At 38.5% G+C, this 25,841-nt stretch overlaps 1 protein-coding gene across 1 annotated transcript; it reads left to right on the plus strand.

Annotated features, from left to right (window-relative positions):
• Positions 1–1,728: 1,728 nt before the first annotated feature.
• LOC133572035 (ceramide kinase-like) lies at positions 1,729–23,798 on the plus strand. The gene is made up of 13 exons (XM_061924660.1): positions 1,729–2,037; positions 5,634–5,750; positions 10,213–10,335; positions 10,422–10,547; positions 10,607–10,673; positions 10,735–10,880; positions 16,289–16,363; positions 16,450–16,602; positions 20,049–20,154; positions 20,564–20,643; positions 20,833–21,038; positions 21,110–21,330; positions 21,394–23,798. The coding sequence occupies exons 1-13, from the start codon at positions 1,902–1,904 to the stop codon at positions 21,479–21,481; spliced, it is 1,644 nt and encodes a 547-aa protein (XP_061780644.1). The 5' UTR covers positions 1,729–1,901; the 3' UTR covers positions 21,482–23,798.
• Positions 23,799–25,841: the final 2,043 nt, after the last annotated feature.

A 25,841-nucleotide genomic window follows, 5' to 3' on the forward strand; every position in this document is an offset into this window, starting at 1 on the left:
ACAGTTCACAGTAAAAAGTCGTTGTCGCAATTGTTGGATATGACTTTAAACCAAGCATGCATCACTATAGCTCTTGTCTCAAAGTAGGTGTACTGTCTCTACCTGTCACATCACGCCGTGAATTGAGTTTTGTTTTCCTGTGTAGTGTTTTAGTTCTTGTCTTGCGCTCCTATTTTGGTGGCTTTTTCTCTTCTTTTTTTGTAGTATTTTCCTGAAGCAGTTTCATGTCTTCCTTTTCAGCGATATTTCCCGCATCTACTTTGTTTTAGCAATCCAGAATATTTCAGTTGTTTTTTATCCTTCTTTGTGGGGACATTGTCATGTCATGTTCTGATGTACATTGTGGACGCCGTCTTTGCTCCACAGTAAGTCTTTGCTGTCGTCCAGCATTCTGTTTTTGTTGACTTTGTAGCCAGTTCAGTTTTAGTTTCATTCTGCATAGCCTTCCCTAAGCTTCAATGCCTTTTCTTAGGGGCACTCACCTTTTGTTTATTTTTGGTTTAAGCATTAGATACCTTTTTTACCTGCATGCTGCCTCACGCTGTTTCCGACATCTACAAAGCAATTAGCTACCTGCTGCCACCTACGGATATGGAAGAGTATTACACAGATGGAACCGGCTCGGGCTGCAAATCTTTGGGTGTCCCACGATTCGATTCAATATCGATTCTTGGGGTCACGATTCTAAATCGATTTTTTTCGATTCAACGCGATTCTTGATTCAAAAACGATTCTCTATTTATTCAATGCATAGGATTTCAGCAGGATCTACCCCAGTCTGCTGACATGCAAGTAGATTTTTGTAAACAGCTTTTATAATTGTAAAGGACAGTTTTATCAAATAAATAAATAAATGGGTTATACTTGTATAGCGCTTTTCTACCTTCAAGGTACTCAAAGCGCTTTTGACAGTATTACCACATTCACCCATTCACACACACATTCACACACTGATGGCGGGAGCTGCCATGCAAGGCGCTAACCAGCAGCCATCAGGAGCAAGGGGTGAAGTGTCTTGCCCAAAATAATGTAAAAATTAACTATTAAATGAACCAAAAATATGACTTATTTTATCTTTGTGAAAATATTGGACGCGATGTAAGTGTAAGCCACTGTGACACTATTCTTTTTTTTTTTCTTTTTTTTTTTTTATAAATTTCTAATGTCAATTAGGGATTTTTAATCACTGCTATGTTGAAATTGTTACTAATATTGATACTGTTGATGATATTCATTTTTGTTTCACTACTTTTGGTTTGTTCTGTGTTGTGTTTGTGTCTCCTCTCAATTGCTCTGTTTATTGCAGTTCTGAGTGTTGCTGGGTCGGGTTTGGTTTTGGAATTGGATTGCATTGTTATGGTATTTCTGTGTATTGTTTTGTTGGATTGATTAATTTTTTAAAAAATTAGGAAAGAAGAAAAGAAAAAAATAATAGATTTTTTTTAAAATGAGAATCGATTCTGAATCGCACAAAGTGGGAATCGCGATTCAAATTCGAATCGATTTTTTTTTTTCCACACACCCCTAGCACCGACCACTCAACAACATAATTTGCAAACTATAATTACTGGTTTGCAAAAAATATTTTTAACCCAAATAGGTGAAATTAGATAATCTCCCACGGTGTTGAAAAACACGGTTACATTACCAAAACTATTTTTAAAACATCTTTTTTCCGGCAGCAATTGAATGCACCATTAGGCCACTCCTACTTCCGGTCTGTAACCGCTATGTCCTAGGGAAAAGAAAAAAAGTCAATCCGCTACACGGCGACGCTCCATCTATTTCGGACTTGTCGGGGGTCTGAGATATACTTCTGTCGCGGGGCTACGGAGACAAAATGTCCGAGCGCAGGTAACCCTTCCCCGGAACCCGGCCCGACGGAGTACGGAGCGGAGCAGATGGAGAGGCCGGCGAGGCTGCTGCTCTCGTCCGAGCTGCGCGTACGAAACGTCGGCCACGAAGTGAGCCTGTGTCGGTCGGTGCTCACCTGGAAGAGGCAGGCCTCCAGCCCGGTGTACCACCCGTTCAGACCCAGTAAGACCGTCTCTCTTTGTCTCTTCTCGCGGGACAAACACAAACAAAGAGGGACATTTTATTCTTTTATAACACATGGATGACACATTTATATTCTTTCATTGGCGGACAACAAATCGAGGACATTTTATTTAATAAACATCCGCTTACGTAACTAGCAACTTCCGGTGGGCCCCTGACGTCAACACGTCGACTCTTTGTCTTTAAAATTAATTAAAAAAAAATAGAAATGTAATTAATTTTACTAAACTAATTTAAAAGACAAATAGAGTGATTCATTTGTTTTTAAGTGGTTTATGTTAAATTTTCCATTCATGTTTGGAAATTCGAAAAACGATGTGTTTATTTGAATTTTATTTTGTAAAATAAAATTGAAACACAAAGCGTTCTTTTGTTTCAGTGTCTGTCATATGTTATTATTTGTATTATTTATTTATTATTTATATTTTTTTTTTTTTTTTTTTTTTTTTTTTTTTTTTTGCTATATTATATTATTACAGTGTCAAAGACTAATAACGAGGTTTAAAAAAACAAACAACAAAAACGTTTGATATTTATTTCAGATTTCTTACAGAAAAAATACCAATCAGCAATAGAAGAACATGAAAAAAAAACTGACGTTTTCTTTTGTGCCGATGGCAGAACTGGAAGTAGCTATTTCAGGACAAGACCGCAGACTGAAGGGGGGGAAAAAGTTGGTATTGTATCCTGCGTTTGGGTGAAATGTTACATATTCTTAGCCCCTTCCTGCTACGTCTCTGATAATGATTATCATAGCAAATCTCCCCGGACGTTGACATTAACCACTGTGCTTAGTGCTGGGCTTTACAGGGATGCACATGTATGTCTTAAATATGTAAAGATGTTATCTTGCATTTAAAAAGTTGGTTTAAAAAAAAGTATAAAAATCGTTTTAGAAGCATAATATGTGTTAGAATGTTGTTTTTTACTTGAAATAGCAACTTCTGGTTCTGGTGTCAGAAAAACAAAAAATAAGTTTTTGGTCCGTGTTTTAATTTCTGCTAATTGGTGATTTTCATATTTGGTTTTATATGAAATCTAAAATTAAACTCAAACTCTTTATTTATTTATTTTTTACCTAATTATTGCTTTTTGACACCAAAAAAGAAAAACTTGTTGTGGTTCAGCTTTGTCAACATCAATTCAATTAAATATTTGTTTTCTTTTTTAAATCACATTAATTCCCATTCATGAAACAAAACTCAATAACCAAAATTATGGAGTGAAATTACTGCCAAAACTCCACAAACACACACAAATGCTTTACTCACCCCCATCCATTCACAAGTAAAAAAAAATAAAAAATTCTGCAAGTAAAAAAACAATTTTCAAGTATAAAAATAATTCCACACTTGCACTCAGAGCAACATGTCTTGTAATTTGCACTCTACACCGTCAGGTGGTGCTGCTGAATCAATTTCGCTGCTGACCACCCCCATAACACCATAACATGGAGGTATTAATAAATAACTGCGTGATTTACAATAAGGGAATGATTAAATCAATGTGTTAACTTACTTGGGAAACTTCTTTTTACTTGAAGAAAACAATTTTTTACTTGGGAATTGTATTTTTTACTGCAGAAATTGTTTTTTATACTAGCTAATCAATTTTTCAATTGCAGAATTTTTTTTTTACTTGGGAGTAGTTTGTCATTAAAACAATGTTTCTTTACTTGTGAATGCATTTTTTAATTGGAAAAAAAAATATGTTTTTACTTGGGAATAATTTTACTAATTGCGCAATTGTTTTTATACTTGCAAATAGTTTTTTTTACTTGAATAAAATTATTTTTGTAACTTGGGAACCTTTTTTTTAATTGAAACATTTTGTTTTTTTTACTTTTGAATCATTTTTAATTTGTAGAAAATTGTTTTTATAATTGCGAATATTTTTTTTACTTGCATAAAATCGTTTTACTCGCAAATTTTCTTTTAATTGAAAAAAAAAGTTTTTTACTTGCGAATAATTTTTCCAATTGAAAGAAATTGTTAATACACTTGCAAATATTTTTTCTTACTTGAAGAAATTAGTTTTTTTTACTTGCAAATTGTTTTTTTATTTGAAATAATTGTATTTTTTTTACTTGCAAATTGTTTTTTTAATAGCAGAACATTTTATTTTTTTACTCGAGAATCGTTTTTCACTTGAAAAATAGTTTTCCCCCACTTGCGGCTACATTTTTTTTAATTGAAAAAACTAATTTTCTTTACTCACAAATCATTTTTTAATTAAAGAAAATATTTTTTATACTCGCCAATAGTTTTTTACTTTGATAAAATCGTTATTTTACTTGCAAAAGTTTTTTTAATTGAAAAACATGGTCTTTTTACCCACGAATCATTTTTCCAATTGAAGAAAATTGTTTTCATACTTGCAAATAGTTTTTTTCCTTAAGAAAATAGTTTAGTTTTTTGCTTGCAAATTGTTTTTTTGATTGCAGAATTTTTTATTTTTTTTTTACTTGAGAATAGTTTTTCACTTTAAAAAAATGTTTTTCCACTTTTGACTACAATTTTTAATTGAAAAAAATAATTTATACAATTTTTTATTTAAAAAATGCATTTTTTATACTTTATACTTTTGTACTTTACTTGAATTGAATCAGGGTTTTTTTTGCAATTTTTTTTAAATTAAAAAATGTTTTATTTTTACTTGCAATCATTTTTCTAATTGAAGAAAATAGTTTTTATACTTGCAAATAATTTGTTTACTTAGTTGTTTTTTACTAGCAAATAGTTTTTTTTAATTGCAGAAAATTGTTTTTTTTACTTGAGAATCGGTTTTCACTTGAAAAAATGTTTTTTTCCACTTGCGACTAAAATTTTTTAATTGAAAAAACTATTTTATTTTACTCGTAAATAATTTTTTAATTGAAAAAAATATTTCTATACTTAAAATAGTTTTTTTTAAATTTGTGAATCGTTTTTTAATTTAAAAAAAACATTTTATTTTACTTTTTTTAATTGAAGAAAGAAAATAATTTTACTTGCGAATGGTTTGTAAAAGTTGCACTTACAGATGACACACAAAGTTGTGTTATGTTGTCAATCATTGTACATTGACACATGTACTCTTCCTGGGACATGTGTCATGGAAGTTTGTGAGGCCTTTCAAAATAAAGGCTCGGTAGATGATTGAGCTTGAAAAACAAGTGCACTCTGCAGGCTTCTCATCTTTGTTTCCACTGGCCTCAGTCCAGCTGTGTGTCACCTTACATCACCATGGCAACAGGCAGGAAGTGTTGGTGAATCTTTAATGACCGCGGAGTGAGCAAGTCTCACCTTTCAGTCCACTGTGAGACTTTGGGGGTTCTCCTGCAGGGTTGTGGAGTCCAGGACGTTCTAGGACGTGTTTCCTAGGGAGGCTAATCTAAAATAGATACAAGCAGCCATGTTTGCATTATATCCAAACTTTTTCCGACCCAGCCCTCTAAATATGTAAATACCAAATACATGAATGAAGTTTACATCAAATACATTCTGCAAAACCTTTGAAATTCAATGATCTTGTGTGTGTGTGTGTGTGTGTGTGCGTGTGTGTGTGTGTGTGTGTGTGTGTGTGTGTGTGAGCAGGCGTGTGTCGCAGTGTGTGCGTGTCGGAGATCATCAGCGTCCGAGAGGAAGAGGAGGAGAGCAGCAGGGAAGATGGCAGCTGGAAGAAGATTCGAGACTGCAGGCGGTCTTTTACAGGTAACAACATGAATTAAACATCTTTTGAACATGTGCATATTTATATATATATATATATACATCATATTTATATATATATCCATCCCATCCATTTTCTACCGCTTGTCCCATCCATCCATCCATCCATCTTCTTCCGCTTATCCGAGGTCGGGTCGCGGGGGCAGCAGCCTAAGCAGGGAAGCCCAGACTTCCCTCTCCCCAGCCACTTCGTCCAGCTCTTCCCGGAGGATCCCGAGGCGTTCCCAGGCCAGCCGGGAGACATAGTCTTCCCAACGTGTCCTGGGTCTTCCCCGCGGCCTCCTACCGGTCGGACGTGCCCTAAACACCTCCCTAGGGAGGCGTTCGGGTGGCATCCTGACCAGATGCCCGAACCACCTCATCTGGCTCCTCTCGATGTGGAGGAGCAGCGGCTTTACTTTGAGCTCCCCCCGGATGACAGAGCTTCTCACCCTATCTCTAAGGGAGAGCCCCGCCACCCGGCGGAGGAAACTCATTTCGGCCGCTTGTACCCGTGATCTTGTCCTTTCGGTCATAACCCAAAGCTCATGACCATAGGTGAGGATGGGAACGTAGATCGACCGGTAAATTGAGAGCTTTGCCTTCCGGCTCAGCTCCTTCTTCACCACAACGGATCGATACAGCGTCCGCATTAGTGAAGACGCCGCACCGATCCGCCTGTCGATCTCACGATCCACTCTTCCATCACTCGTGAACAAGACTCCGAGGTACTTGAACTCCTCCACTTGGGGCAAGATCTCCTCCCCAACCCGGAGGTGGCACTCCACCCTTTTCCGGGCGAGAACCATGGACTCGGACTTGGAGGTGCTGATTCTCATCCCAGTCGCTTCACACTCGGCTGCGAACCGATCCAGTGAGAGCTGAAGATCCTGGCCAGATGAAGCCATCAGGACCACATCATCTGCAAAAAGCAGAGACCTAATCCTGCAGCCACCAAACCAGATCCCCTCAACGCCCTGACTGCGCCTAGAAATTCTGTCCATAAAAGTTATGAACAGAATCGGTGACAAAGGGCAGCCTTGGCGGAGTCCAACCCCTGTATGCTCTGGCACTGAGCATACAGGGAGCGGACTGCCACAATCAGACAGTCCGCTACCCCATACTCTCTGAGCACTCCCCACAGGACTTCCCGAGGGACACGGTCGAATGCCTTCTCCAAGTCCACAAAACACATGTAGACTGGTTGGGCAAACTCCCATGCACCCTCAAGGACCCTGCCGAGAGTATAGAGCTGGTCCACAGTTCCACGACCAGGACGAAAACCACACTGTTCCTCCTGAATCCGAGGTTCGACTATCCGGCGTAGCCTCCTCTCCAGTACTCCTGAATAGACCTTACCGGGAAGGCTGAGGATTGTGATCCCACGATAGTTAGAACACACCCTCCGGTTCCCCTTCTTAAAGAGAGGAACCACCACCCCGGTCTGCCAATCCAGAGGTACCGCCCCCGATGTCCACTCGATGCTGCAGAGTCTTGTCAACCAAGACAGCCCCACAGCATCCAGAGCCTTAAGGAACTCCGGGCGGATCTCATCTACCCCTGGGGCCTTGCCACCGAGGAGCTTTTTAACTACCTCAGCAACCTCAGCCCCAGAAATAGGAGAGCCCACCACAGACTCCCCAGGCACTGCTTCCTCATAGGAAGACGTGTTGGTGGGATTGAGGAGGTCTTCGAAGTATTCCCTCCACCGATCCACAACATCCGCAGTCGAGGTCAGCAGAACACCATCCTCGCCATACACGGTGTTGATAGTGCACTGCTTCCCCTTCCTGAGGCGACGGATGGTGGTCCAGAATTGCTTCGAAGCCGTCCGGAAGTCGTTTTCCATGGCCTCCCCGAACTCCTCCCATGTCCGAGTTTTTGCCTCTGCGACCGCTGAAGCCGCACACCGCTTGGCCTGTCGGTACCTGTCCGCTGCCTCAGGAGTCCTATGAGCCAAAAGAACCCGATAGGACTCCTTCTTCAGCTTGACGGCATCCCTCACCGCCGGTGTCCACAAACGGGTTCTAGGATTACCGCCACGACAAGCACCAACTACCTTGCGGCCACAGCTCCAATCAGCCGCCTCGACAATAGAGGCGCGGAACATGGTCCATTCGGACTCAATGTCCAGCACCTCCCTCGTGACATGTTCAAAGTTCTTCCGGAGGTGGGAATTGAAACTCTCTCTGACAGGAGACTCTGCCAGACGTTCCCAGCAAACCCTCACAATGCGTTTGGGCCTGCCAGGTCTGTCCGGCATCCTCCCCCACCATCGCAGCCAACTCACCACCAGGTGGTGATCGGTAGAAAGCTCCGCCCCTTTCTTCACCCGAGTGTCCAAAACATGAGGCCGCAAATCCGATGACACAACTACAAAGTCGATCATGGAACTGCGGCCTAGGGTGTCCTGGTGCCAAGTGCACATATGGACACCCTTATGTTTGAACTTGGTGTTCGTTATGGACAATCTGTGACGGGCACAAAAGTCCAATAACAAAACACCGCTCGGGTTCAGATCCGGGCAGCCATTCTTCCCAATCACGCCTCTCCAGGTTTCACTGCCGCTTGTCCCATATATATATATATATATATATATATATATATATATATATATATATATATATATATATATATATATATATAAATAAACATTAAAGTATATATAAAACATCTGTCAACATGAAAATATATCTACAAACGTGTAAACATGTAAAAATATGAACACATCTGTAAACGTGAAAATATATATAAAAATGTGAAAACATGAAAATATATATAAAACATCTGTAAATATAAAAATATATATAAAACGTGTAAACATGAAAATATATATAAAAACATGAAAATATATATAATCATCTGTGAACATGAAAAATATATAAAACATCTGTAAATATGAAAATATATATAAAACATCTGCAAATATGAAAATATATATAAAACATCAGTAAACATGAACATTTATATATAAACATCTGTAAACATGAAAATATACATAAAAACATGAAAAAAATATATAAAACATGTGTAAACATGAAAATATATATATAAAAACAGTAAAATATATATAAAAATATATAAAACATCTGTAAATATGAAAAAATATATAAAAACATGAAAAGAGCTATAAAAACATGAAACATGCGTATACATGAAAATATATATAAAAACATTAAAATATATATAAAACATCTGTAAATATATAAATATATACAAAACATCTGTAAATATGAAATATATATAAAAACACGAACAGAGCTACAAAAACATGAAACATGCGTAAACATGAAAAAATATATAAACATGTGTAAACATGAAAATATATATAAACACATGAAAATATATATAAAACATCTGTAAACATTAAAATATATATAAAAACATGAAAAAATATATAAACATGTGTAAACATGAAAATATATATAAACACATGAAAATATATACAAAACATCTGTAAACATTAAAATATATATAAAAACATAAAAATATATATAAAAACATGTGTACACGTGATAATATATATAAACGTGAAATATATATAAAAACATGAAAAAATATATATATAAACATGGGTAAACATGAAAATATATGTAAACATGTGTAAACTTGAAATAAATATATATAAAACACCTGTTAACATGAACATGAAAATATATATATATATATATAACCATAAAAAATATACATAAAAAAATGAACGTATATATATAAACATGTGGATACATGAAAATCTATATAAACTATATGTAAATATGAAAATATATATAAAAACATGAACATATATAAAAACATGAACATATATATAAACATGGATAAACATGAAAATCTATACAAAACACCTGTAAATATGAAAATGTATATAAAAACATGAACTTATATATAATATATATATATATATATATATATATATATATATATATATATATATATATATATATATATATATATATATATATATATATATATATATATATATATATATACACATATACATAAACATGTGTAAACATGAAAATCTATATACTGTATATTGTCCAAATCTCCCCAAACTTGTCTCAATGGTTTGTTCTAGAAAATACTTGGTGTAGCTATTGTAGTTGTGAAGTTATTCATGACTCACCTGTGTGAAGTTGGCCCGCCCACCTTGTCCAAATATTTTTGATATTCTACTAATGCTAACAGCAAGCACATTAGCATAGTACCGTTAGCATGCTAGCTTTTCTTCTGCTCCTGTGCTAACTGTTAGCATTTCACCTTTGCTTTGGCGCTGCAGCGTTCACACGTAACAGTAGTTCTTTGAAAGAAATCTATATCTAGCACTGCTTTTGAAGTTTGGACGACCCTGTGGTCATGTGATTTGCACTTTCTCATGCACTCCAAATTATAAGAAGCTAAGCTAAATAAAGTTACATTGTTTTGATGGTTTAATAGATGTTTGAACAGCTGAAGTGTTGTGTTGCAGTGTTGTACGTGGAGAGGGGTCGGCAGCACCGCTGGCGGTGCGCTGAAGTCACTTTCACATGTCCAGAGGTGGCGTTGTGTCATCGCTGGGTGGACGTGATCAGAGAGCAGCTGGCAGCCATCGGTACGACAACACACACACACACACACACACACACACACACATACACACGCACACACTTACTTGTGGTCATGTAATGTCGCTGACAGCCAGTAGACCCAAGCAGCTGCTGGTCTACATCAACCCGTACGGCGGAAAGCGTCAGGCCAAGCGCATCTACCAGCAGAAGGTGGCGCCCTTGTTCGCCCTCGCCGACATCAGCGCGCACGTCATTGGTACGTCGCCTTTTCCCCTTTCACATCCCCTCGTCCTCATGTAGCCTCTGTCGCCATAGTGACCGAGTACGCCAACCACGCCAGAGACCACCTGAGAAAGGAGGCGGAGCTCCACAAGTTTGACGGGTGAGTCGGCGCCCACGTGACACGACGGCGTCATCGGGCGCTAACATTTGCCCTCACTCAGCGTGGTGTGCGTCGGCGGCGACGGCATGTTCAGCGAGGTCGTCCACGGCTTGATCTGGCGCACGCAGAAAGACGCCGGCGTCGACGTCGATCGTCCCGACCAGACGCTGGTCGGCTGCTCGCTGCGCATCGGAATCATCCCCGCAGGTCAGAAAATAGCAGCTTGCTTTAGACCAAGGGTGTCCTAACTTTTTCCACTTAGGACAGCACAACATTCTTGGTGATCCCCAAAACATATTTATAAATAAATGATAAATGGGTTGTACTTGTATAGCGCTTTTCTACCTTCAAGGTACTCAAAGCGCTTTGACACTACTTCCACATTTACCCATTCACACACACATTCACACACTGATGGAGGGAGCTGCCATGCAAGGCGCTAACCAGCACCCATCAGGAGCAAGGGTGAAGTGTCTTGCTCAGGACACAACAGACATGACGAGGTTGGTACTAGGTGGGGATTGAACCAGGGACCCTCGGGTCGCGCACGGCCACTCTTCCACTGCGCCACGCCGTCCCTTCAAAGTGTAATATTTAATGTGAAATATTTAAATATGTCAATCATTCATGACAACATTGATTTTGATTCATTATTATTTTTGAACAATGACACTTAAAAAAAAAAAACAACACTAAAATTCTTGGGGATCCAAAATGGTCCCACTCATAAAGTTACGTCATCTTTTTTCCTTTATTGTACTTATTTTAGAAGACTATTAATAGTAAGATGATACATGTTATTATTTCATCGATTTTGTTTTGTTTATGCTCTTTTTGTCAAAAAAAAAAGTTGTTTTTATGGCAAAAATACAAAATCTGCTAATTTTTTCCCCAAAACATATTTCAAAGTGTAATATTTGATGTGAAGTATTTAAATATGTCAATAATTCATAACAACATTGATTTTGATTCATTATTATTTTGAGCAATGACACTTAAAAAAAAACAAAAAAACACTAAAATTCTTGGGGATCAAAAAGGGTCCCACTCATAAAGTTACGTCTTCTTTTTTACTTTATTTTACTTATTTCAGAAGACTATTTGTAAGATTATACATTTATTAGTTTTATGCTCTTTTTGTCAAAAAAAACCTTGTTTTTATGGCAAAAATACAAAATCTGCAAATTTTTTCCCCAAAACATATTTCAAAGTGTAATATTTGATGTGAAGTAATTGGAGTCTTAAATATGTCAATAATTCTTAGCAACATTGATTTTGATTCATTATTATTTTGGAGCAATGACAGTTTTAAAAAAAACAAACACAAAAATTCTTGGGGATCCAAAAGGGTCCCACTCATAAAGTTACGTCATCTTTATTACTTTATTTTACTTATTTTTTAAGACTATTTGTAAAATTATACATGTTATTATTTATTCGATTTTGTTTTGTTTATGCTCTTTTTGTCAAAAAAAAACTTGTTTTTATGGCAAAAATACAAAATCTGCAAATGTTTTCCTCCAAAACATATTTCAAAGTGTAATATTTGATGTGAAGTAATTGGAGTCTTAAATATGTCAATAATTCTTAGCAACATTGATTTTGATTCATTATTATTTTTGAGCAATGACAGTTGTAAAAAAAACAAACACAAAAATTCTTGGGGATCCAAAAGGGTCCCACTCATAAAGTTACGTCATCTTTATTACTTTCAAGACTTATTTTAGAAGACTATATGTAAGATTATACATTGTATTATTTCTTTGATTTTGTTTTGTTTATGCTCTTTTTGTCAAAAAAAAACTTGTTTTTACAGCAGAAATACAAAATCTGCAATTTTTTTCCCCAAAACATATTTCAAAGTGTAATATTTTATGTGAAGTAATTGGAGTCTTAAATATGTCAATAATTCATAACAACATTGATTTTGATTCATTATTATTTTTGAGCAATGACAGTTTAAAAAAAACAAACACTAAAATTCTTGGGGATCCAAAAGGGTCCCACTCATAAAGTTACGTCATCTTTTTTACTTTATTGTACTTATTTTATAAGACTATTTGTAAAATTATACATGTTATTATTTATTCGATTTTGTTTTGTTAATGCTCTTTTTGTCAAAAAAAAACTTGTTTTTATGGCAAAAATACAAAATATGCAAATGTTTTCCCCAAAACATATTTCAAAGTGTAATATTTGATGTGAAGTAATTAGAGTCTTAAATATGTCAATAATTCATAACAACATTGATTTTGATTCATTATTATTTTTGAGCAATGACAGTTTAAAAAAAACAAACACTAAAATTCTTGGGGATCCAAAAGGGTCCCACTCATAAAGTTAGGTCATCTTTTTTACTTTAAAGATTTATTTTAGAAGACTATTTGTAAAATTATAAAAAATGTTATTTCTTTGATTTTGTTTTGTTCATGCTCTTTTTGTCAGAGAAAAACTAGGTTTTTTTATGGCAAAAATACAAAATATGCAATATTTTCCCCAAAACATATTTCAAAGTGTAATATTTGATGTGAAGTAGATGGAGTCTTCAACATTGATTTTGATTCATTATTATTTTTGAGCAATGACAGTTAAAAAAAAACAAACACTAAAATTCGTGGGGATCCAAAAGGGTCCCACTCATAAAGTTACGTCATCTTTTTACTTTATTTAACTTATTTTATAAGACTATTTGTAAAATTATACATGTTATTATTTCTTTGATTTTGTTTTGTTTATGCTTTTTTTGTCAAAAAAAAAACTTGTTTTTATGGCAAAAATACAGAATCTGCAAATTCTTTCCCCAAAACATATTTCAAAGTGTAATATTTGATGTGACGTAGATGGAGTCTTCAACATTGATTTTGATTCATTATTATTTTTGAGCAATGACAGTTTTAAAAAAAACAAACACTAAAATTCTTGGGAATCCAAAAGGGTCCCACTCATAAAGTTACGCCATCTTTATTACTTTCAAGACATATTTTTGAAGACTATTTGTAAGATTATACATGTTAGTATTTCTTCCATTTTGCTTTGTTTATGCTCTTTTTGTCAAAAAAAACCTTGTTTTTATGGCAGAAATACAAAATCTGCAATTTTTTTCCCCAAAACATATTTCAAAGTGTAATATTTGATGTGAAGTATTTAAATACGTCAATAATTCATAACAACATTGCTTTTGATTCATTATTATTTTTGAGCAATGACAGTTTAAAAAAAAAAAAACACTAAAATTCTTGGGGATCCAAAAGGGTCCCACTCATAAAGTTAGGTCATCCTTTATTTCTTACTTTCAAGACTTATTTTAGAAGACTATATGTAAGATTATACATTTTATTAGTTCTTTGATTTTGTTTTGTTTATGCTCTTTTTGTCAGAGGAAAAACTAGTTTTTTATGGCAAAAATAGAAAATACCGTATTTTTCGGATTATAATTTGCAGTTTTTTTCATAGTTTCATAGTTCGGGGGTGCGATTTATGGTATGCAATATTTTCCCCAACACATATTTCAAAGTGTAATATTTAATGTGAAGTATTTAAATATGTCAATAATTCATAACAACATTGATTTTGATTCATTATTATTTTTGAGCAATGACAGTTTAAAAAAAACAAACACTAAAATTCTTGGGGATCCAAAAGGGTCCCACTCATAATGTTGCGTCATCTTTATTACTTTCAAGACTTATTTTAGAAGACTGTTAGTAAGATTATACATTTTATTATTTCTTTGATTTTGTTTTGTTTATGCTCTTTTTGTCAGAGAAAAGTATTTTTTGGTGGCAAAAATACAAAATTGATGATTAACTAATCAATTTCAGATTAGTTTGCCGAGGTTAAGATTTTATAATTTTTTTGTTTTTCATGCCCTTTTCTGTTATTGAAAACTTTTTATGGCAAAAATACAAAATATGCAATATTTTTCCCAAAAATGTATTTCAAAGTGTAATATTTGATGTGACGTAATTGGAGCCTTAAATAAGTCAATAATTCATAACAACATTCATTATTATTTTTTGAGCAATGGCAGTTAAAAAAAAAACATTACAATTATTGGGGATCCAAAAGGGTCCCACTTTTAAAAGTGTTAAAATTAAGTCATGGTAATTTTTTTACTTTCAACAATTATCTTAAAAGATTATTTGTAAGATTATAAATCCTTACTATTTTTTTTTGTTTGTTTATGCACTTTTTGTCAAAGAAAGCTTTCATGGCAAAAATACAAAATATGCAGTATTTTCCCCAAAACATATTAAAAAGTGTAATATTTGATGTGAAGTAATAGGAGTCTTAAATGTGTCAATAATTCATAACAATATTAACGGTTAAAAAAAATAACGCTAATATTCTTGGGGATCCAAAAGGGTCTCACTTATAAAAATTTAAAAAATAAGTCATACATTTTTTATACTTTCAACGCCTAAATGTCTGATCAGTCACAGATGAACCACCTACTCAGTGTCCTAGTGGGTAGAGTGTCCGCCCTGAGATCGGTAGGTCGTGAGATCAAACCCCGGCCGAGTCATACCAAAGACTATAAAAATGGGACCCGTTACCTCCCTGCTTGGCACTCAGCATCAAGGGTTGGAATTGGGGGTTAAATCACCAAAAATGATTCCCGGGCGCGGCACCGCTGCTGCCCACTGCTCCCCTCACCTCCCAGGGGGTGAACAAGGGGATGGGTCAAATGCAGAGGACAAATTTCACCACACCGAGTGTGTGTGTGACAATCATTGGTACTTTATCTTTAATTTGCCGAGTTTAAGTTTTTATAATTTTTTTAATGTTTTTTTTATGCCTTTTCTGTCATAGAAAACCTTTTATGGCAAAAATACAAAATATGCAATATTTTTCACAAAATGGTATTTGAAAGTGTAATATTTGATGTGACATAATTGGATCCTTAAATACCCGGTATGTCAATAATTCTTAGCAACATTGGTTTTGATTTATTATTATGTTTTGAGCAATGACAGTTTAAGAAAACATTACAATTACTGGGGATCCAAAAGGGTCCCACTCTTAAAAGTGTTCAAATTAAGTCATTTTTATTTTTTTTATTTTCAACATTTATCTTAAAAGATTATTTGTAAGATTATAAATCCTTACTATTTCTTAGATTTTTGTTTTTGTTTGTTTATGCTCTTTTTGTCAAAGAAAACTTTTAATGGCAAAAATACAAAATATGCAGTATTTTCCCCAAATCATATTTAAAAGTGTAATATTTGTTGTAAAGCAATTGGAGTCTTAAATGTGTCAATAATTCATAACAACATTGATTTTAATTAATTATTATTTTTTGAGCAACAGTTAAAAAAATACCACTAAAATTATTGGGGATCCAAAAGGGTACCATGTATAAAAGTGTTAAAAATAAGTCATACATTTTTTTTCTTTTACATTCAATGCTTAAATCTCTAGATCAGCTTCACATCAATTTGTTGAGTCTAAGTTTTTATAATTTTTTTTATGGTTTTTGATTGAAGAAGATATTTGTTTTGGTTGGTTTCGGGCCATGTGGTGCAGTGAGCCATCGCATCCAGCAGATAGAGCTGTGGTGCATAAAATGCATTATTGCCACCTACCTTCTGATGGTCCTCGCTTGTGTGCTTCAGGCTCCACAGACTGCATCTGCTTCGCGACGGTTGGCACCAACGACCCCGTCACGTCTGCGCTACACATCATCGTGGGTCAGTCACGTGAATTTGCATCGTACAAGTTGAACTCGAATCAAGTACAGAAACTAAGACCAAAGTGGGATTTTCCCCACGCTCAGGTGACTCTCAGCCGATGGACGTGTGCTCGGTCCACCACAACAACGCCTTCCTCCGCTACTCCGTCTCTCTGCTTGGATACGGTTTCTACGGCGATGTGCTGACAGACAGCGAGAGGAAGCGATGGATGGGCCCGGCGAGATACGACCTGGCAGGTGCGCACATCGGCGAGACTTGGGTCGAATCCCAACTCCTCCCCCTTACTCCTTGTCTCAGCCCTCGGTTTTGCTCGTTCACATCAAGCAGGTGGTGTCCCAAGTCTCCAAGTGCTGCTTCGTGGTCCATTGGACTTGGCCGTGTGGTGTATGTGTGCATATCTGTGCCATAGTAGTCCACGGGTGCGTGTTTTGTCCATATATATATATATATATATGTATATATATATATATATATATGTAAATGTTATTTATAAAGTGCTTTTTGCAGATAATAATCACAAAGCGTTGAATTAAAACAACAATAAAATTAAATATCATTAAAAGGATTTTAAAAAAGTGGATAATAAAAAAAGGTAAAGTACAAACCTCGTTTCCATATGAGTTGGGAAAATGAGTTAGACGTAAATATAAACGGAATACAATGATTTGCAAATCTTTTTCAACCCATATTCAATTGAATGCACTACAGAGACAACATATTTGATGTTCAAACTCATAAACTTTTTTTTTTTTTTTCAAATAATAATTAACTTAGAATTTCATGGCTGCACCACGTGCCAAAGTAGTTGGGAAAGGGCATGTTCACCACTGCGTTACATGGCCTTTCCTTTTAACAACACTCAAACACTTGGGAACTGAGGAAACTAATTGTTGAAGCTTTGAAAGTGGAATTCTTTCCCATTTTTGTTTTATGTAGAGCTTCAGTCGTTCAACAGTCCGGGGTCTCCGCTGTCGTATTTTACGCTTCATAATTCGCCACACATTTTTGATGGGAGACAGGTCTGGACTGCAGGCGGGCCAGGAAAGTACCCGCACTCTTTTTTTTACGCAGCCACGCTGTTGTAACATGTGCTGAATGTGGTTTGGCATTGTCTTGCTGAAATAAGCAGGGGTGTCCATGAAAAAGACGGCGCTTAGATGGCAGCATATGTTATTCCAAAACCTGTATGTACCTTTCAGCATTAATGGTGCCTTCACAGATGTGTAAGTTACCCATGTCTTGGGCACTAATGCACCCCCATACCATCACAGATGCTGGCTTTTCAACTTTGCGTCGATAACAGTCTGGATGGTTCGCTTCTCCTTTGGTCCGGATGACACCATGTCGAATATTTCCAAAAACAATTTGAAATGTGGACTCGTCAGACCACAGAACACTTTTCCACTTTGCATGAGTCCATCTTAGATGATCTCGGGCCCAGAGAAGCCGGTGGCGTTTCTGGATGTATTTGGGAAATGGCTTTCGCTTTGCATAGTAGAGCTTTAACTTGCACTTACAGATGTAGCAATGAACTGTATTTAGTGACAGTGGTTTTCTGAAGTGTTTCTGAGCCCATGTGGTGATATCCTTTAGAGATTGATGTCGGTTTTTGATACAGTGCCATCTGAGGGATCGAAGGTCACGGTCATTCAATGTTGGTTTCCTGCCATGCCGCTTACGTGGAGTGATTTCTCCAGATTCTCTGAACCTTTTGATATTATGGACCGTAGATGTTGAAATCCCTAAATTCCTTGCAATTGCACTTTGAGAAACGTTGTTCTTAAACTGTTTGACTATTTGCTCACGCAGTTGTGGACAAAGGGGTGTACCTCCCCCCATCCTTTCTTGTGAAAGACTGAGCATTTTTTGGGAAGCTGTTTTTATACCCAATCATGGCACCCACCTGTTCCCAATTAGCCTGCACACCTGTGGGATGTTCCAAATAAGTGTTTGATGAGCATTCCTCAACTTTATCAGTATTTATTGCCACCTTTCCCAACTTCTTTGTCACGTGTTGCTGGCATCAAATTCTAAAGTTAATGATTATTTGCAAAAAAAAAAAATGTTTATCAGTTTGAACATCAAATATGTTGTCTTTGTAGCCTATTCAACTGAATATGGGTTGCAAATGATTTGCAAATGATTGTATTCCGTTTATATTTACATCTAACACAATTTCCCAACTCATATAGAAACGGGGTTTGTATACTAATTTAAGTCTTTTCTGAAAGGCAAAGTCTTCAAATGTTGTTTAAAAGACTCAACACAGTCAAGCTCACAGAGGGACTGATGCAAGTCATCCCTTAGTCTTGGGGCTACAGCCTGCAATGCCAGGTTTTGGGAATCTTTAGCAGACTCTGGCCTGAAGACCACAAGGGGCTCCGCCATGCAACGCACGAACAGACAGGACTGAAATCTTAAACTGTGTGCGAAATTTGACTAGAAGCCAATAAAGACTTGATAGAATGGGAGGCAGTGTGGGCCGTTCTGGGTGCACCGGTCAAAGGTCCGGAAATCACTCCGTTCGGCATCACAGAAGAGAGTCATCGTCCCAGGTGTCTTTGAAGAAGGGGGAAGGGATTTCAAGAGTGTTTTTCGCTGCGGTGGTCTCACTGGGGTCAATGCAGAAGGAGCCGAATTGTAGATGAGGATTGTTTTGCTTAGAGCAAGCAAACACATCCCAAAGGTTTGTCTGCTCTGCCCACAGCTCTCGGGATTAGGATTTTGGCTCCTTGAACGGCTGCCATCGTCTTCCGAATTTGTTGTCAGGCTAGAACAACGCTTAATCCAATCAGCAGATGTCCTGTTGTCACAGTTCCAAATTGATGTCTTCAACAGAAAGAATCGCCAGGAACACGACTCTCCACCTCTGCCAAGAGTCTCATCCAGCAGCAAACGTTGTGTCAGGACAGACCGGCTGCCCCAAACCTGAGCTTCTCGTCGAGACAATCTTGTCAGTTGAGTTGAGAGACCAGTGTATCAACTCCTCGCTTTAGATTTTGGAGAACAGTGCAAAAGAGAGGCTCTCAGAAAGTTAGGACAAGGCCACAAAGAAGCAAAGCAGGTGCGATACGGGTGAGGGAGGTAAAGCGTCCGCCTTCGTTGAGAGCCAGAAGAATAATGAATTCACCCTTCCCATAAAATGTGGAAACTGTCTGCGTGATTAAATGTCGTTGTGGGAAAATCCTTCCGTGTATTTCTGATTAGACTGATGCGGGTTTCTGTGGCCAGGCTCCATGCTTCCGGTCTGGCTGCAGTTCTCTTTGAGCCTCATGTCTGATACGCCGAGTAGGTACATTGTCACTAAACACAAAAGTTAAGAAGGCACTTCTTACTTCTTCAGATGAGGCTGGAAGTTTGCGTACCGACCTGACCCGGTTGATACAAACAATTATGCACCATTGAGCTTACGGGTCACACTGTGGACATGTTTTTGTTAGGACTACAAACTCGCTATGAAAAATAAAAAACGGCGGACCAGTGCAGGCGTTTTCTAGTAAACCTCTATTGTGTATGGAGATATCTGTGCTGGCGTCATTTGGAACCGTATAAATTCATGGTTTGAATTCAAATTTCATGGATTTATGGAGATCACAAATCCCAAATACACAAAAACAGGTGCCAAGAAAAGTGGCTCTTGCTAAATAAGCTATCTGACAGTTGACGGTTTGATGGCCCGCAGGTCTGAAGATGTTCCTGACTCATCATTACTACGAGGGGACCGTGTCCTACCTGCCAGCCAGTGGCATCATGGGAGCGCCAAGGGACGCCTCCAGGTGTCGATCAGGGTGAGCTACAACCGCTAGAGATAGGGTATGGGTTGGCTTTAGTATTAGGTTAGGTTTAACGCTTAAGAGAGTTAACGTTGGAGTTGTTGGGCTAGGCATGGATTAGAACCAGGATCATAGTTAAGGTTAGACTAGGATGGGTTAGGGTTGGGGAATGGTGTTCGGGTTGGGTTTAGGGTTACGAGTAGAGTTGTGGGGTATAGTTGGTTTAAGATCATGGTTTGGGTTAGTTTAGACCTAGAATTAGATTAGTGGTTAGGGATGGAGTAGAGATTTTGACTCAGGTTGGGTTAGGGTTAAATCTGGGAGAGCAGTCGAGTTAAGACTAGGACTAGGATTAGGTTTGGGGTTACTGGTTTGAAAAAGGGAGCTGTGAAAAGAATACAAATGTTTTCATGTCAATGCACAGCTGTTCGGTCTGTCGGGACAACAGGAAGCTTTTGTCAGAGAGAGCTGAGATGTACGAGGCGGATCAGCTGTCGGACAGTGGTGAGTCCAACAAATCCAAAAACCTAATCCAATCAAACACAATGGATGCTGATTTAAGTCACATTGACATGTTGTACAAAAATAATGTGTTGTTTGGGAATGAGTCCGTGATCGGATCCCTGAGGAGTGCCATCACGCAAAAGAAGCTCGTGTTAAACGTGTGACGCCAAATCTGTGATTCCGATGCAGAAAGCAGCACCGGCTGGCGGACCATCCGAGGCAAGTTCCTGGCAATAAACGCCGCCAGCATGAGCTGTGCTTGTCCTCGCAGCCCTAAAGGCCTCTCACCTGCTGCACACCTTGCCGACGGCACCACTGACCTCATCCTGGTCCGAAAGTGTTCCCGCTTTAACTTCCTCAGACACCTCCTGAGACACACCAGCAAAGACGATCAGGTCAGGAAACTAGGTTGACTTATGGTTGATAGTTCATGGCAAACGTCTCCAATGTCCGTGACATCCTGCAGTTCGACCTCTCCTTTGTGGAGGTGCACCGGGTTCGCCGGTTCCGCTTTACGCCGCGCCACTGCCAGAGCGACTCAGACCTGGAGCTGGACCTACTGGGGAACGGCAAACACCAAATTTTCAGCCAGATCTGCCGGGACCATCCGGCCTGTGGCTGCTCGCCCGCCTTCAGCAACTGGAACTGCGATGGCGAGATCCTGACCCACACGGCCATCGATGTCAGGTACGGTCTCCCTCTTTGCCTTGGTCCAATTCTGTTTGAACACATCTTTTTATTCTTTTTCAGAGTGCACTGCCAGCTCATCAAGCTGTTTGCACGAGGCATCGAAGAACCAGCCATGTTTGACGACCTCACTCCCGCCTCTTCCATGTAGACCTCAGAACGTCTGGGACTGGCGACACCTCGTCCCTTTGTCTTACATTGAACGAGTCTGGTTGGTTCTGTTTAGTTAGAAATACAAAAATATCTAGATGAGGAACTGAACCAGCCCTGAAAGCAACTAAGTAACGTTGACTTCTAAAAGTCCAGTCCCAAGAGTTTGAAGTCTTGAGTCTCATCAAGTGTTTAGTCCTGGTCTGAGGCAGATTCCAGTCAAACAAGAAGTCCGGCTTAAGCAAAGTCTGATTGCAGAGTCTGTTGTTTCCGTTGGGTTTTTATTCCAGTCCAAATGTTCAAGTCAAAGCTGGTTTTTGTCTTGGACTGGTCTAGACCTGATCTAGATGACTTAGACTCTGCTCCTAGTCTCTTGTAATCCTCATGAATCCTATCAAGTCTCTTTGTAGAACGTCTGGGACTGGCGACACCTCGTCCCTTTGTCTTACATTGAACGGGTCTGGTTGGTTCTGTTTAGTTAGAAATACACAAATATCTAGAAAAGGAACTGAACCAGCCCTGAAAGCAGCTAAGTAACGCTGACTTCTAAAAGTCCAGTCCCAAGAGTTTGAAGTCTTGAGTCTCATCAAGTGTTAAGTCCTGGTCTGAGGCAGATTCCAGTCAAACAAGAAGTCCGGCTTAAGCAAAGTCTGATTGCAGAGTCTGTTGTTTCCGTTGGGTTTTTATTCCAATCCAAATGTTCAAGTCAAAGCTGGTTTTTGTCTTGGACTGGTCTAGACCTGATCTAGATGACTTAGACTCTTCTCCTAGTCTCTTGTGATCCTCATGAATCCTATCAAGTCTCTTTGCAGAACGTCTGGGACTGGCGACACCTCGTCCCTTTGTCTTACATTGAACGGGTCTGGTTGGTTCTGTATAGTTAGAAATACACAAATATCTAGATGAGGAACTGAACCAGTCCTGAAAGCAGCTAAGTAACGGTGACTTCTAAAAGTCCAGTCCCAAGAGTTTGAAGTCTTGAGTCGTCTCATCAAGTGTTTAGTCCTGGTCTGAGGAAGATTCCAGTCAAACAAGAAGTCCGGCTTAAGCAAAGTCTGATTGCAGAGTCTGTTGTTTCTGTTGGGTTTTTATTCCAGTCCAAATGTTCAAGTCAAAGCTGGTTTTTGTCTTGGACTGGTCTAGACTTGATCTAGATGACTTAGACTCTGCTCCTAGTCTCTTGTGATCCTCATGAATCCTATCAAATCTCTTTGTAGAACGTCTGGGACTGGCGACACCTCGTCCCTTTGTCTTACATTGAACGGGTCTGGTTGGTTCTGTTTAGTTAGAAATACACAAATATCTAGATGAGGAACTGAACCAGCCCTGAAAGCAGCTAAGTAACGCTGACTTCTAAAAGTCCAGTCCCAAGAGTTTGAAGTCTTGAGTCGTCTCATCAAGTGTTTAGTCCTGGTCTGAGGAAGATTCCAGTCGAACAACAACAAGGTCTGATTGCAGAGTTTATGTTGTTTCCATTGGGTTTTTATTCCAGTCCAAATGTTCAAGTCAAAGCTGGTTTTTGTCTTGGACTGGTCTAGACCTAATCTAGATGACTTAGACTCTGCTCCTAGTCTCTTGTGATCCTCATGAATCCTATCAGTCTCTTTGGTTTTGTTAATTAAGCCTGTCTCTGATTTGATTCTTCATTTCTGTTTGTATCTTTGATGGTCACTGCTGTCAGTCAAAAAGGTCACCTTTGTAGCGTGTCACTTTGGAGGGTCGGCATAGTCCTGACTTCAACCGCACAAAAGTCACTCCTAAAACCTCTTTATTTAAGTTGGTCTGTTACGTTTTCAAGGAACGCCGAGGCTCCTTACTCTTAGGGTCACGCCTTCCTCAAGGTGCCAGGTGACCCGGCGCCGAGACCCGCACGTAGCTTTCAAGTCGGCCTACGAGCGCTTCAGTCTCTTCGATATGCAAATGAGGTCGGGCAGAGCAAAGTCCGAACAAAACCGACAGATGAGACGCCGCTCTCTGGCGTCACGGTGTGCGGTCATCTACATGTAGCGCAGACGTTTGTGTAGCTCCTCAGAGCACCTTAGACCCGTAGCGTACATGTCACCATGAGTTTTCCTGAAGATGTTCCCAAGTTCTGGTCCAAAGACCAAAAGGAAGTCCACATCTTTTTTAATTTAGCTTTGATTACATCCATGTTGCTAGCTTAGGTGTTCTTTCGCATGTTAGCGAACCACGAGCATGTTATGCAACTCAACAAATGCTGGACCCACATCCCTGTAGACCTGTACTATGGACAAGTGGACCCCCAACTCTGCTGTAGCCTCTTGTCTCATGTCAGAATAAAAACCTGTCAAGTCCTATCAGCGTGAATTTGACTTAATCTTGTCGCCAACAGAGATGTTTTAGAAGAACCGCATGTGGACTTAGTGTGCACGCGTCACGTTGCCTTATCAGCCCGCTTACCTTCGAGCAAACAGAACCAGAATTATGCCCGGCGAGGCCATGTTTGTGGATCAATACGCTGCATTGATGATATCATTTTGAGCAAACAGCAGGAAGCTAATTAACGCTCATTAAGGATGTCAACAAGCAGCCGTTGGACCGACGTTTCCCAGAACCGGTCGATGGCGCCCCTGGGAAATAGTGACTCAGAGGCCGTAAACGGACCGGGATCGGGTCGATACCTGAACGCTACAAGAGCGGACGCCCTGGAGGTCTGAGCATGCTCACAGGCAGTCGAATCCAGTCCGGACGCTGCAGGTCTCTCCAGTCAAGAACCGAGAAGAGCGGGAGAACATCGGCAGGTCAGTTTTTCCTTCTATCCTCCAGAACTCTTTTTGTTCTGGACTGAGCTGATTTTATTATTGCAACCTCATTATAACAAGTATGATGTATACAAACTACGACTACGTACAAACTACTACTGGGTATAATCTTACATGGTACATGGAGGTCGTCTACAGTTTTTATCTGCATTAAAACTATTTGCATTGTTACTGATAAACTGGTTGAACAAGGGAAAATGTCTCCCTCTAGTGGCTGAAGACAATAACCCACATACTTCTTGTACAGTCGTTAGTGTTAACAGTAGACCACAGACAGGGGAAAACAGGTAAAATGGCGCCATGTAACAAACTCAATGATTATTAGGTCGCTTAAAACATGTGCAAATGTTAGCATGCTAATGTTTTATGCTAGCATTTTTTGCTAATTTTGCACTTTTTAACCAAATCACGGATTTTGGTACTGAGCTAATGTTTATTTACAGCTAAAATTAATAGATCTGACTTTTTGAAGTGTCCCACCGTTTTACATTTCATTGTTCATTCGTATTCATGCTTCCACTTTTCAGCGCTCAAACATTTTCCATGTTTATTGGGTTAAAATGTATGCTAATGTTAGCATGCTAGCATTTTAGTAAATGTACTTTTTAACCGAATAATCGTGGATTTTTATACTCGGCGCCATCTAAGATGTACGCTAGCTGTTCCCCTGTTAGCATGCTAATGTCACTATTCTACCACTTTGTGCTCACATTTTAGCTAGTTTTGTAAGTTTTAACCTAAGAATCATGGATTTTGTTTCTTGACGCCATCTTAGAAGTATGCTAGCCGTTCCCGTGCTAACATTAGCGTAACAATTTTTTTACCGGGGGCCGCATGAGCAACCCGAGCACTGCTGGAGGGCCACACCGACTATTTCAATTAAATTTTGCTCAAATTATTTTTGATATACCGTAAGATAAATAATAATAATAATTAAAGCTGCAAGCAGCGATGGACGGGACCGACTTTGACGGCACATAAAATCCAAACCGGAGCAGTAATTAAAACTCTTTCGTCAACTTTTAATCAGAAGGGTTCAAACTCTCTCCTGTGCTAGTTTGAAGCCGACACGACAAACGCGCTCAGAGGAGATAACGTTTGAAAAAAGGTGACCGGTTTTTACAAAACTTTTGTTTTGAAGGGGGAATTGCAAACTTCCTGTTGATTTTTGCTGGGGTTTGTTAATTTATGAAATGTAGGTCTAAGTGAGACCTACACAGAGGTTTTTGTTTCATGTCATTCCTACTGGAAGTTACAGGCAGTTTTGTCTGTGTTTTCTTCCTAGGAGCAATTTTATCTGTGTTTTCTTCCTAGGGGGCGCTAGAGTTTTGGGGTTTGGTTTTTTTATTAGGTTGCAATTTTCGCCAGTCCTGATGTGTGTGTCCAGTTTGGTGAGTTTTGAAGCATGTTAAGGGGGTCAAATTACAGCTCAAAGAGGCAAAAGTGACTGTTTTTAGTAAACTTTTGTTTTGAAGGGGGAATTGCCAACTTCCTGTTGATTTTTGCTGAAGGATGTCAATGTATGAAATCTAGGTCTAAGTCAAACCTACATAGAGGTTTTTGTTTCATGTCTCTACG

This window comes from Nerophis lumbriciformis, linkage group LG29 (assembly GCF_033978685.3).
Source record: "Nerophis lumbriciformis linkage group LG29, RoL_Nlum_v2.1, whole genome shotgun sequence".
In the NCBI taxonomy this organism is placed as follows: Eukaryota; Metazoa; Chordata; class Actinopteri; order Syngnathiformes; family Syngnathidae; genus Nerophis; species Nerophis lumbriciformis.